Here is a 13,905-nt window from a genome sequence, read left to right as displayed (position 1 = left end):
CTTGTAAGAAACTAAAACTTTCCGAATCCCCTCATTAAAGCCAAACATTCTACCAATTAACAATCCCTCTGTCCTTCTTCTACTTGTCATACTTCCCCATTTCACGCGCTCGCCTAGCCGCCGTTGAACGCTCGTATCAGCGCCGCCGCCACAACTGTGCGTGCTCACCGCGCCACTGAGTGCTGCTCTCCACTCTGTATACAAAAAGTTGACTCACGTTTGGTGGGCTGTCATTCGTAAAATAGCGCTCGGTCGTGTTGGTTGTGTATATCTGCGAGATACTTCATTCATTCGGTGTTCTTTTAACAAAGTTTTACCTTTAAGATTTTTCCGAAGTTTTCGCAAATAAAGGAGCAAATATTTTGTGATTTTTGAAAACAAAAACGCTTACAACTTCCTACAACGTCGAAGAGTCGTTCAAAACGAAATAAAAGCACAAAAGTGACTTTATTAAAGTTCTTTATTAGCTCGAATTGTATCAAAAAAATTACAAAAAACGAAAAAATATTTCGTAATCCGCACAAAGTTGATTCCAACAGCATTAAAAAAAAGCAACAAACGTGTTAGCGGCGAGAAACGCATCTGAACAAAAACATAACAGACGTACGAAGCAGCAAACGGGAAGAGTTGACAGTGATCAGACAAAAGTGCAATTTGCATACCAGTTAACAAATAAATAATTACAATCGACACCCAATCAACACAAAACTCACGAAAAGACACTCACAAAAAAATATAAAAAATTATTGAATTTGTTGTACACACATAAATGGGATGTAATTTATTCTCTCCGTACGAATCGCTCAAAAAATCGTTCGTTATAATTTAATTTTTCTGTTAAATTTACTGAAAATTGGCATAGAAGGCCCAAGTGAAAGTGTCAAGTCAAAATTGAATTGGATTTTGTAGTCTGACACAATAGCTAAACGAAAACGCAAAATATACTCATAATAAAAACAGCCAAATAAAAAGAAGCGCTGGTGTGATTTTATTGAGATTTTACCAAAAAACAAAATTAACAAAAAAAAATAAATCTTTGAAGCCAAAAAACCCAAAGCAAAGCGAAAAATCGAAAGCCAAAGTCTTTCCCAGTGAAACTTAATTAAAATAAAATCTAAAAATCAATCAGGGCGAGCGCCACAGCAGAATTGCCACAATAGCGAGTGCAACTTTTTTACAATAAAAGCGAAAAGAGCAACAATAATAACAGCAATAATGAGCGGATACAGAGAGATGTCCAAACTGGAGAACAGTCGGTAGGTGTTCAAATTATTTACGGTGGAACCTACTACATTCGGTCGTAGATATTCTTATATAAAAAATCGTTGTATTTTAGCAGTTATAAAACTATTAACTGGCTAACTAACTAAGTTGACTAACGCAATAATGAAAAACGAGCATTAAACACACTGACATGTGTTTTCAAAGATTTAAAGCTCAGAAAAAATGTGATTATTCTTAACAACTCAAATATGACGAAAATCATATTTGTGCTAATAAAAATATTATATTTGCTAAGGAAAACGAAAGGCGCGCTGAGTTCATCAAAAAAACCGAACCGACGTGTGAGCTTTACGCCCATATCTTCATATGTATGTGCTTACATACATACATTCATACATACATATATCTGCCTTAGCATATGTTGGTCAAGCGAATAATTGCAGTACCTTCCACCCCCTCTGTTATTTATAGTTTACTTTGCACTTTTTTTCCCTGCTCATAGATATTCTGTTCTCTTTGAGCTCGTGAAAATCTCTTCAGTAAATTCGCAGGCGAACTGTGCAAAATACTGCTGAATGAACATGATTTTGGTGCGTGCTGCCGTCACCAGACCATCATCAGTAATACACATACACATGCACTTTTATTCATTCGCATAGATTTGGTATGCAGAAAACCGCGCCACACTGTGACGTATGAAGAGCAAAAATGTATCGTACGATACGGTGGGGTGCGGCAATGTGTGCGTAAGAGGTGAAACGCGGGGAGTCTTCTGCTGTACTTAAATGTGTATGCATGTACGAGTATGTATGTGTGTGCTTCTTAAATAAATGGATTCTCCCATCAACGGTTTTTTTGTTTTTTTTGGACAGTACATGCTCGGCATTGAGTGCAATGAATACAGTGTATTTTTACTGGTATTTTACGTGTTACAAAATCGTAAAGAAATGTATATATGTACATAGGTATAGTATAATGTAATGAAGTAAAATGTAAAGAATATGTAAAAGTACAATAATGAAATGAAGACCTAAATTTGGGTTTCCCAGCGTTTTGTTCTTCCACTTGTGCTGCATATTTTCGCTGGCAAAATAGTCAGGTAAATTTTACTGTTGTTGCTAAACTGGGTTAGGAACCTTTCACCTTTAACTTACTCCAAAGTAGTAAATCGTTTCCATGACAGTCGGTTCTACGTTACCTGAACGACCCGTATTTGTACACCGCCAAGGACTGTCGCTACAGCAGCATTTCCCAAACATTCCTTCTTTTATACCTCTATTTTTTGTTCATGTACGAAAAATAATTGTTGAAATAAATCAGCAGTTTTTCAAAAGAAAAAGAAAAGTTTTATATTTTTCTTCCCGCATACTGTAATGGGAATTAAGGCTCGTGTTTTTGTATATCTAACCATTACGAGTAGGCTACAAAAATGTCTATATAAGTAAAAAATATGATGTAAAATTTACTACCACCTCCACATACTATATGAGTACGTTAAAAGTTTCACCTCGGAAATTTTCTTAAATTTTTCTTTTCTCTGTTGAATTTATTAATTACTAGCTTTAACCCGCGGCCCCGCTCGCGTAGGAGTAGTTTTGAGGGATTTAGGATATGTATATAAAAGAATTACAAACTATAATTTCATAGAAAATATTTTTTTATTAAATAATAACCATAATATTACAATACCCGGCATCCGTTGCTATGCCTCGTACAATAAAATCAAAACAACCAATCAGAAAAATATCAAGCAAAATTATTTTTATTAATTTTCTATCTCAAACCGTTTTTGAACTTTGCATTTGGGTCATAGTTGAACAGCTTATGCGGATTATGAAGTCTAGAGTGTGCTGCAAATAGTGGGAAATAGGAAAAACTAGGATTTTTTGATCAAATTTAAGCAAATATTCGATTATTAGTGACGAATGAGAGTAGTGGCGCAGCCTGGGGGCTGTGGAAAGGGAGTTCCATCATAAAAACATGCCTATAACCTTCACTGGGTGAAAATATGAATGGATTAAAATTTTTACGTCATTTAGTGTTGTCGTTTCGTAGTGATGCGCGGACAACGTACAGACCTTTATAGTATAGATTAATTTATTTGTTTCTAATATCTAACTCTATAGTTTTTTAAATATTGGAAACACTTTTATGTAGTTGTCGAACGCTGCATTTAAGAGCCATTCCAAATAAAAATATAATATTTAAAAATAAAAAAATAAAATCTTATTTAAAATGCTAGTGGATCGCTGATTTTTAATCCTTATTAAAGTAACATTTCTACTTTTTCATTAAAGATATAAGTGGGCTTTAAACAGTTTCTCTATTCTTTGAATTTTCTTTGAATATTTTTAATGCTATAAAGTGAGCAGTATTTACTGTTAAACGCCTTGAAGTTATTAAATTGACAGCTTACATTTGTAATTGTTGACTAGCTAAACACCTGTGTAGCTGCGAATAATTAAAGCTATTTAAAGTTTAAATTGCATATTAGTAAGTGTTTTAAAGAATTGAAAATGTGTGCAACTAAGTTTTGACAAACTTGGTATATGAAAGAAAACAATACATGTATGGACTTGCAAATAAATTTTTGATGTAAGAATTACTTCATAGGTACTTATTGCATATCAAAAAATATTGAACTTATTAAATCAGCGGAAAGAAAAACACGCGAGAATTAAAAAAAAAGTTTCCTTAATATACTTCCTATAATAACAGTTTTTAAATTTAGGTTTTAAATCATCCTTGGCTAAAAACCTTATAACCAATTTTTTTGTTTTTTAATTTATAGCCCTAAGTTTAAGCTTTTAATTTCGTTATACATTGAAAAGTAAAATGCATATATGGAACGAATTCATAGCGCCAGCTTATTCAAAGAAAAATGTTTTGCAAATTTATTTACGCTTCATTTATAATAAATAAATAAATAGTAAATAAAACCCATATGACTTTAAAGCATTTAAATTCAATATCTACGTATAACAAAATATTTGCACAACCCACTTCTGTGAACTTTTTACAGTACGACTTATTTGAACTTAGCAGTTTGTACTTTAGGCCTTTCATGGGAAATTTCAGTACTTTATTCAAACTTTTGTCGAGTTAGGGCCTAAGACGACAGATACACTTGTATGTATCATACTTATATACAATATTTGTAATAAATTGAAGATGCGGCCTTGTCGTGAATTTCATTCTAATAAATATTCCTTCACTCGATTTGTTTTGTTTTGCAATTTAAAATAATAGGTAGGTAGGTAGGAGGTATAGTGGTTGTCGGTTGACACACCTAGGCCTGCTGCAGGCCCATTGTGATACCACCGGGGCTGTCCCCTCTCACTCTACATTGTCCTCATTGAACCAATCTGTGGCCTTAATATATCTAACGAGTTTTATATTGGCTACTTCTGCCAAGTTATTCAGGGAACTTTTTCCTAAAATATTTAACCTTCTTCTATCCAGAGCCATGCACCCGCATAGCAAGTGTTCTATAGTATCTTCTTCTTCGATGTCGTTACAGCTTCTGCAATAGTCGTTAAAGGGCGCTCCCAGTCTGCTGGCATGCCTGCCAATCAGACAATGCATGTTAGGACCCCGAGAAGATTTGTCATGTTTTTCCTGTTTAGTTTCAACAGTCGGTTTGTGCGGTCCATGTTCCACTCCGACCACGTCATTCTACTTGTTGCACAGGTCAGGGACTGAGACCATAGCCTGTTGGCAGCAGTGATAGTGTGTTAATCTATAAGCATCTTACAAGTTGCTAAAGGTATAGGTATGTTCGCTTTGTCTGGTTGGATCGGTAATGTGGTACCCAATCTCGCTACTTCATCTGCTTTGCAGTTGCCTTCTATGTCTCTATGACCCGGCACCCAGAGCAGGTTTATTATAAAGTACTGTGATAAGTTTATTGCAAATTCGTGACAACTATGCAACGAAGCAAATTAATGTACTCGTATGAGAGGTAAATGTACTATAGAAGTTGGTAAGTGAAAATTTGCTAAAAAGCTAAAGGAGATGCTTCGTCAAAAGTTTAATTCTATTAGTGTATAAGATACCCGATTCTCTTTTTACACGGTAGATACGTTTCTTAGAAAAGCGTGAGAAAAACCGTGTAAAAAGGATACATGCGACATATTGTATGTTTGGGGATGGGTTCCTCAACTTAAAAAAATCGTGTAAGTTAAAAGGATAAAAATCTAAACATTATCGATATTTTCTTTAACATCAAAAATGCCTGAATGGAATCGATGAAACCAAAATTGCACCTAATTAGCTGTAACAGTATCGACACCATTCACAGCGTCGCTTTTATCAAAAAAAAAAAAAAATTTTAATGTGCCGAATTTTCCCTTTGTTGATTTCCATGTTTGACTGTAACTGTAACTCACGACTTATAATCTGAATAGAACACACAAAAACAACATAAACAACACACGAGCATAAACTTTAATTTGTTTGATCGATACTTTTCGAGATATTTCACTACAGCCATCTACCGAGAAAATAATGTAGTTTTTTGCCCCAGCTAATATTATATTTGTAAAAGAAAACGTTAATTTTTATTACAAAAAAATTAAAATAAGTGTAGAGTTAAATTCATTCAATTCAAAACAATAATACAAATGAAAATTAAAATTAGGAAAAACACTCCTTCCAGTTTGCAACTATTCATAGATCCTTGATGAGAAGCGTGCAAAATACCAAAAATACTGGAATCAGTAGAGATGTCAGATATGTACAACCCATCTGTGGGGTTTTATTCAAATTATTAACAGCTTCTGTTGGTTTTTTGTTGTAACAAAGTCTGTTATCAGCGCCCATCTTTTGCTTGCTCGAGTTGTTAACACACGGTGGCGCAAAATTAATCACCTTATCGGAAAATGTATAATATTTGCAAATGACGTTTTACGTCAGTCACATAAATGAAATAAAAATTCTAAATGTTAAGAAAAATAAATTAAAATATATACTAGTATAAGCATATTTCTTGACAATTTACAACTTAACAAATAATTTTTTCATACTATGTTGTTGAAGTTTTTAATTTTTTTATTTTTAATTTCGACATATTCGCTTAATGAGGTTATTACACTGTGCAACTATGACACAATACAATAAAAATGTATGCTCACCTATATCCAAAAAAAAAAAAAAGAGTGCCAACAAGCAAAATACAAAAAACTTATACACGTACACGCCTATGTGCATGCTAAGCATGTATAGGTACAGTGTTTGGAGTGTTTGCGAGCAGCAAATCAAACTAATTTTGCATTTTTACTGTACTAAATACAAATGTACACACATACATACACACATATAAACGCACATAGGTATGTACTTCTATATGTATGCATGCATATCATTGCTGCTCATACAAGTTTCTATGCTTGTAGTTGAAAGAGGGAGGGAGAGAAAAATTGTATGCAGAAAACATATGACAGAGTTGTACAAAGAAATCATATGAGCACTTAGGAGCAAGAAGAAGCAAAAAAAGCATCATAGTTATGTCAACAGCTGAGTTAGAGATTCTGCGAGCAATGGAGGCTTTTGCGCCCATAGCGTATGGCAGATATTTGCAACATTTTTTTTTTTTTTTTTCAACAACAACAACAGCATTCATTTCAGCAACAAATTTTTCATAGTTGCATAGACTTGTATGTGGAGGAAATACTTTTCTTTTTCGGCAGCGTGAGAGTTGCAAATGAGAGCAGCGGGCAAAAAGGGGTAGATAGTTGTTATGGAACTTTGTGAGAGTGAATGCGCCGTTTTTTAGCCGAATGCTGGAGTTTCGAAAATTCGTAAATTTACCCAAGTGGTAGCGAAAAACAAACAATTTCTGGTGGCAATTAAAATTGCTTAATTTCAAATTAATGATACACTCACTTGGGTGTTATGTATACAAAGTATAGGTGATTTTTTTTTGTTTTTTTGATTTGCTTTTTTTATTGCTTTTGCTTATAATTGGTTGTAGTCTTTATACGTACATTCATATATCGTTTTTTATATGAATGTCTGTGCGGTTTTTCTTTTGGCTTCTGTGCGGGTTGCCGTGATAATGGCGTGACGTTGTCAAATTTTCATGTACTAATTGCACATTTTGTTGTTGTTTTCGTACGTATAAGTATAAGAAAATTATTTGGTTACCGGGGCTGACATAACTCGTAGAAATGTTTGGAAAATGTATGTAGGTTTGTATATCAAGTGAATAAATTTCTGTGAAGTGCTTGCACGTCAATGAGTAAACTTTAAGACTCACCCATTTATCATACCTAATCGATATTTGTATGTGATTTACTTTTATTATCAGCTAGCGCCTAATAACACTTAGTAGTCGGCGCATTACTCATTTCAAACTGTTAATTTCCTGCCTATGAATCATTTACAACCAAAATCTAGTTGGGCTCAAATAATTTATTGTAATACAGTCGAACTTCTCTACAGTGAACTTCCATATAATGAAGCTCTCCTTATAATGAACTGGTTTCGAAGACACTGCTTTTTCGTTCTACTTTCGGTGTATTTTTGTCTCCTTATAATGAATTTCTATATAGTGAAGTTTTCTAATATATATAATGAACAAATTTTACAGCTGGAAATTCAAGCGTCCTAAGTTTTTGTCTCCATATAGTGAATTTTTTCAAAAGTTTTCTGTTGCAAAAAATTACAGTTAGATGTGGACAAACTGTAATGAGGGGAATCCCGAAATTAAAACAGAAAAAGCTGAGCTATTACAGTTTTATTCAGTGATTGAAGTTAAAATGACGCATCGAAGCAGCATTTCGCTTGAAAAAAAGTTATTAATGATTAACAAAGTTAATGAAGGAAAGAAAAAAAAAAAGATATTGCCAATGAATTCGGAGTTCTTCCCAGCACTTTATCAAATATTTTAAAAAATAAGGAAGTGATTTTAAAAAATGCGGAGGATTTGGCAGTAAATACCAAACGCAAAAGACTTCGACCTTGTCATTTTGAGGATATTGACGAAGCAATGCTGAAATGGTTACTCGTTGCACGTGGTAAGAATCTCCCTTTATGTGGGCCATTATTGAAGCAAAAGGCCAAAGATTTTGCAGAAGCACTAGGACACCACGAATTTGAGGCAAGTACAGGTTGGTTAGACTAGTTAAAAAGTCGGCATGGCGTTATTCAAAAGACATTATGTGGGGAAAGTGCTGACGCCAACATAGAAAACCGTGATGAATGGGTAACGAACGTCTTACCGAAATTAATTGAAAATTACAACATTAACGACATTTTTAATGCCGACGAGACTGCTTTGTTTTTCAAATGCTTGCCAACTAAAACACTGGCATTCAAAAATGAAAAATGCTTTGGTGGGAAGCAAAGCAAGGAGAGAATAACTGTCCTGGTGGGAAGCAATATGACTGGATCAGAAAAGCTAAAATTGCTGGTAATCGGAAAGGCCAAAAATCCGAGGAGCTTCAAGGGAATAAAATCTTTAGGTGTCGATTATGAGTTTAACAAAAAAGCATGGATGACCAGTGAGATTTTTACGAAACGGATTGTAAAACTCGACAAAAAATTTTGTGATCAAAACAGAAAGGTGTTGTTTTTTGTTGATAACTGCACTGCCCACCCTAAAGATGTAAGAGACAAGTTGAGAAACATTCATCTCGCTTATTTTCCTCCCAACATGACTTCGTTACTGCAACCAATGGATCAAGGCATTCTCTCCAATATGAAACAACATTGCAGAAAACGAATTTTAACGAATATATTGACTCAAGTGGATGAGGGAAATTCTGTTAAGGCCATAGACTTGCTGCAAGCAGTTCGAAATCTTAGCAATGTATGGAATGTCTATGTTAAACCAGAAACAATTGCCAACTGTTTTAAAAAGGCTGGATTTTCAAAAGATGCTATGCAGATTCCATTTGAGCATTGGGCTGAAGAGGACCTTCTTTCAATATCAGATTTGGCTGCTTTACAGTCTTCATTTAAAAAAGTAGCAAATATCGAAGAAGAAGATATTCTCAACAGCATTTTTGAAAGTCGCGGAGTTCCAGCTGAACCTGGTAAGCATTTATCTTTTTATAGTCAAACAAAAATTTAATATGTAAATATTATTTCAGATAACGATGAACACGATTTGACCGTTGAAAAATTGGCAGACACTGAGGAGGCATTACCTACGTTGATACAAGCTGCTTCATCCATTAGCGTAATTAGAACCTTTGTGGAAATGAGGAGTGACGTGCCGATTAATGTTTTCAACTCTCTACATGATTTGGAAGCTTTTATTGAAAATGAAAAATGGAAGGCTGTAATTCAAACCAAACTCACTGATTATTTTAAATAAAATTACATAAAAAATCAATGTTTCTTTATAATGAAGTTTATATATAGTGAAGTGATTTTCAGGTCCCGTGCGAATTCACTATATGGAAGTTCGACTGTACTGGGTGCGTGTATGTATGTATGTATATATATTTTAGTGCGATACATATGTATGTGTGCATACATACACGCATGAACACACACACAAAGGGTATTCCAAAAGGCGCGTCTAGATGTTGTTTTAAAATGAAATTTAGATTCTTTCAGGTTTGACTATTTTTATTCAAAATGCGGTGAAAAATGTCATCATTTAAACATCTACTTTGAATACGTCTATGGATAAAATCCGCCAAACAGTCGTTTCATGAATGCCTAAATAAAGGCTGGTTAAGTTTCAAAGGCCGGTGTTGATTTTGAATAAAATACAATTTTTTTTAGAAAATTATTGTCATTTCTCTTTATTATGATAATATTGGTATGGCTCAATTGCGTATGCAACAAAATATCGGCCGCTGCGGCCTCGGCGGCACACCTCCATCCGATGGACCAAATTTTTGATGACGTTGAGGCATAATTGAGGTTCTACGCCGTTAATGTGCCGAATTATCTCATCCTTTAGCTCTTGAATTGTTGCTGGCTTATCGACGTACACCTTTTCTTTCAAATAACCCCAAAGAAAGAAGTCCAACGGTGTCAAATCACATCATCTTGGCGGCCAATTGACATCGCTGTGACGTGAGATTATTCAGCCATAAAATTTTTCGCGCAAAAGAGCCATTGTTTCGTTAAATGGGTGACAAGTGGCACCGTCCTGTTGAAACCCCTTATCGTCCACATCCATATCTTCCAATTCGGGCCATAAAAAGTTCGTTATCATCTCACGATAACAAACACTATTCGCAGTAACTGCCTGACCGGCCTCATTTTGGAAAAAATACGGCCCAATGATGCCGCCGGCCCATAAACCGCACCAAACAGTCACTCTTTGTGGGTGCATTGGTTTTTCGGCAATCGCTTTTGGATTATCATTCGCCCAAATGGGGCAATTCTGCTTATTGACGAATCCACCGAGGTGAAAATGTGCCTCATCACTGAAGATGAAATACGCGATATGCATTTTGATTTGAACGCCCGTTTTCATAATAAGCCTGAATAACTTTAACGCGTTGCTCGATTGTGTATCTTTCCATGGTGCAAATTGAGTTAGTCTGAAATTGAAAAATGTCAAATGAAATGCAAAAAAAAACTTGACGTTTAGGTGTGGTTCACATTCAACATCGGCCCTTGAAATTTAACCACCGTTTATTAAGAACGTCGAGATGTCGATGTTGTAGGTTGTTCAGCAACATCTTTCGCGCTATAGCAGCAATACTTCCAACAGAATGTCCATTTTTTGGACTGCCAGTTATTTTTCTATACTCGACAGAAACAGTTTCTTGAAATCATTTCACCAACCTTCGAATTGCGGACAATGGGTCGAAGGGTTATTTCCACCAAAAAATCACAAATTTTGCGATGTCTTGTTCCGAAATTGCACGTTAATAAAAAAATGCATATCGTCAAACATTCATCACTCACTTTTCATTGTCAGATACCCTGCAGATACTTTCGGCATCCCGATTCGGATAACCCTTTACGAAGATGCCGAAAAATGCAATTACAACACGAAATTCATAAATTCATATGAATAAATCGAAGGTCATTGATTATATGTATATTTACGCACGCATTCATACACACATTCATACTTATAACCCATAAACACATATGTACACTTGACTGCGTGAGTGTAAACGCATATGTGTTCAATATCTACCCTACAACAAATATGCACGCATGTATGTGTGTATGTATTTGTATTTCATTTTCCACACACCTCTGCTCCAGCCGATTTTTTAGGGCGTGAAAAAAACCAATAGCCCAAAAATCTGAAATAAAAAAAATTTAAACCTGCCTCAGTTCGTAATAAAAGTATTAAAATTACAACAGCAAATATTGTGTTTGTTTGTGCGTATGCGCGTGTGTATATATTTTTTTGGAAAATTGCTCAACATTGCAAATATTATGTTAGCACTGCCTGACCGTACAAGTGCACGTATGTGTGTATGTGCATTCGCTCTTCACCACGAGTCTGATAACGTGCATGTACTTTACATACATACATACTTACATACACCTGTAGGGCATCATTTATTGGTCAGTGTGTGTCGCCAACGCAACAATCCGTACTTACTGACTATTTTGTTGGAGCATTGAAAAGGCATAACGCGTACCAATGCGAGTACAACTTAACTATCGAGCATGGAGAAGATCAAAAGATGAGCGCGAACAGAGTATTAGAACCATTGTACAGGTCCAAGGCGCACTCATTAAAGGTGGCGGCGCTACAACAACAATTATGTTTTGTACGTTTGATTGTAGAGAACAAAGGGTAAATTCGCCTTCTTTCATCGTCTTGTCAAATTACAATATTAGAAGTTCAATTATTTGCAAAATCATGCGTTTCGTGATTTTCCAGTTAGTTTTTATGTCGTGAGTTATTTCTTTGACTTTCAGCTGTTTCAGCTTTGATCAGCTGCTCTTCTCACGTGCAAATTCTGACAAGTAAAAATTTATCCAGTAAAACTTTGCTACTTCCCCTGAATATAAAATTCCACTTTGCTCTCTCACTTTCCCCTACTTTGCAAGTCTTTTGGATACATTAACAACACAACTTAATAAGTAAAATAATAATAAAAAATTAAATAATTTGTAACATTTTTTATTATTTGTTGGTATTATTTGTTTGCTACAAATTATTTGCTTCATGAACAGACTTAATATTTTTAAGAATTAATTAATTTTCTAATTAATTTTTTTCGTCTGTGACAGCCGTACGCTTCTAAACTTTTAAAAGTAACCATAAAAACCTTGCACCATATGGAACTAAAATTAAATGAGCTACAAAAATGTGTACTCCGAAAAATGCTTAAATTTCTTTGCAATTTTTTTTTTCGATTTTTCTAAGTGTTTTAATAAGTCAAACAACGTCAAACCTTCGAGTTGATTAAATTACAATTTTATATTTAAATTAAAAATAAATGAAGAGATGTTTTAATCCTAGATAAAATAGGCAAAATATGACTTCTCCCCCTTATTCCTAGCTAGTAGAGGAAATCTATAAACATGTTTTGTTTGAAAAAGTTTTATTCCAAAAGCGCAGAAAGTGAAAAAAAAACAAATCCGCTTTAATATCGTTACATTTCTAATAATAAAACGTGGGATATTAAAGAAAATTTTAAAATATATGTATAAAAACAAATAATTTTAATTTACAGTTACTCATCCGTTTTGAAGTTATTTCAGCTGAGACTTTTGCTAAATGAGTGGGAAATTAAAACAAATTTTTTTTATATTGTATTTTCGACCAGTACCAAAATATTGGAAAGCAGAAATTTGTCCTCATTAGAGATTGTAATATTATATAATAAGGCCTACTAACAATGTTTAATAGCCTAGACAGTCGGTGGCGTTAATCTGGATTAAAGACTTAGTTCGGAACTACACTTAATCCTCATAATTTGAGCGGATTAAGTGAATTTTCGATGGCATCGTTGAAGAAAAATGACAGTTAATATCTATTGTTAATGAAAACTATCGAAACCTTTCAAGAGAAGAACAAGAAAGCTGTTTTCACTAACTCAATGTGATTAATTTTTTTGATTTTCGGAGTAATTTGAAAAATTGCATTTTAAGATTTTTTTGGAAATAAATTCTATTTTTTAATTATTTTTTAGTATCATGTTATTTAAACCCCGTATTTGTTGCTGCGGACCATCTTTTACAGACAAATGTATCCTATAAACAAATCAGCTACTTCACGTAAAAATCACACTACAAATACACTACAATTTTAATCAGAATTAAATGCGCCGTTAATCTGGATTAACGCCGCCCTCTGTTTAGGCTATAATATTGGCTATGAGAAAGGTTAAAAAATAGTTAATTTTATGGTACATTTAATTTTTGTCTAGATATATCTCTCATCGTTATAAAATTACGCTAAAGTAGCAAAGTTTTCGGAAAATATATTTTTACTTGTATGGCTCACACATTTTGAATACACTTTTTAACAATATTTGATCAGTTTCAGGAACCGATTTTTTTGTTTGCCATCAGCTGCGTGATTACCATTCGGAATTCACAGAGAGATCGTTGGTTCGAATCTCGGTGAAAGCAAAATTAATAAAAACATTTTTCTAATAGCGGTCGCCCCTCGGCAGGCAATGACAAACCTCCGAGTGTATTTCTGCCATGAAAAAGCTCCTCATAAAAATATCTGCCGTTCGGAGTCGGCTTAAAACTGTAGGTCCCTCCATTTGTGGAACAACATCAAGACGCACA

General features: G+C 34.3%; 1 protein-coding gene across 1 annotated transcript in view; it reads left to right on the top strand.

Moving 5' to 3' along the window:
• Positions 1–218: 218 nt before the first annotated feature.
• LOC128868614 (uncharacterized) overlaps positions 219–13,905 on the top strand; it is a 48,853-nt gene continuing 35,166 nt past the window's right edge. The window contains exon 1 of the mRNA XM_054110905.1: positions 219–1,256. Within this exon, the coding sequence (XP_053966880.1) occupies positions 1,216–1,256 (41 nt within the window). The 5' untranslated portion in view covers positions 219–1,215. The remainder of the gene's footprint in view (positions 1,257–13,905) is intronic.

The sequence above is a fragment of the Anastrepha ludens genome, chromosome 6 (assembly GCF_028408465.1).
Source record: "Anastrepha ludens isolate Willacy chromosome 6, idAnaLude1.1, whole genome shotgun sequence".
NCBI lineage: Eukaryota > Metazoa > Arthropoda > Insecta > Diptera > Tephritidae > Anastrepha > Anastrepha ludens.
Note: the sequence above shows the minus strand (reverse complement) of the source record. Positions and strands in the feature narration are given on the sequence as shown.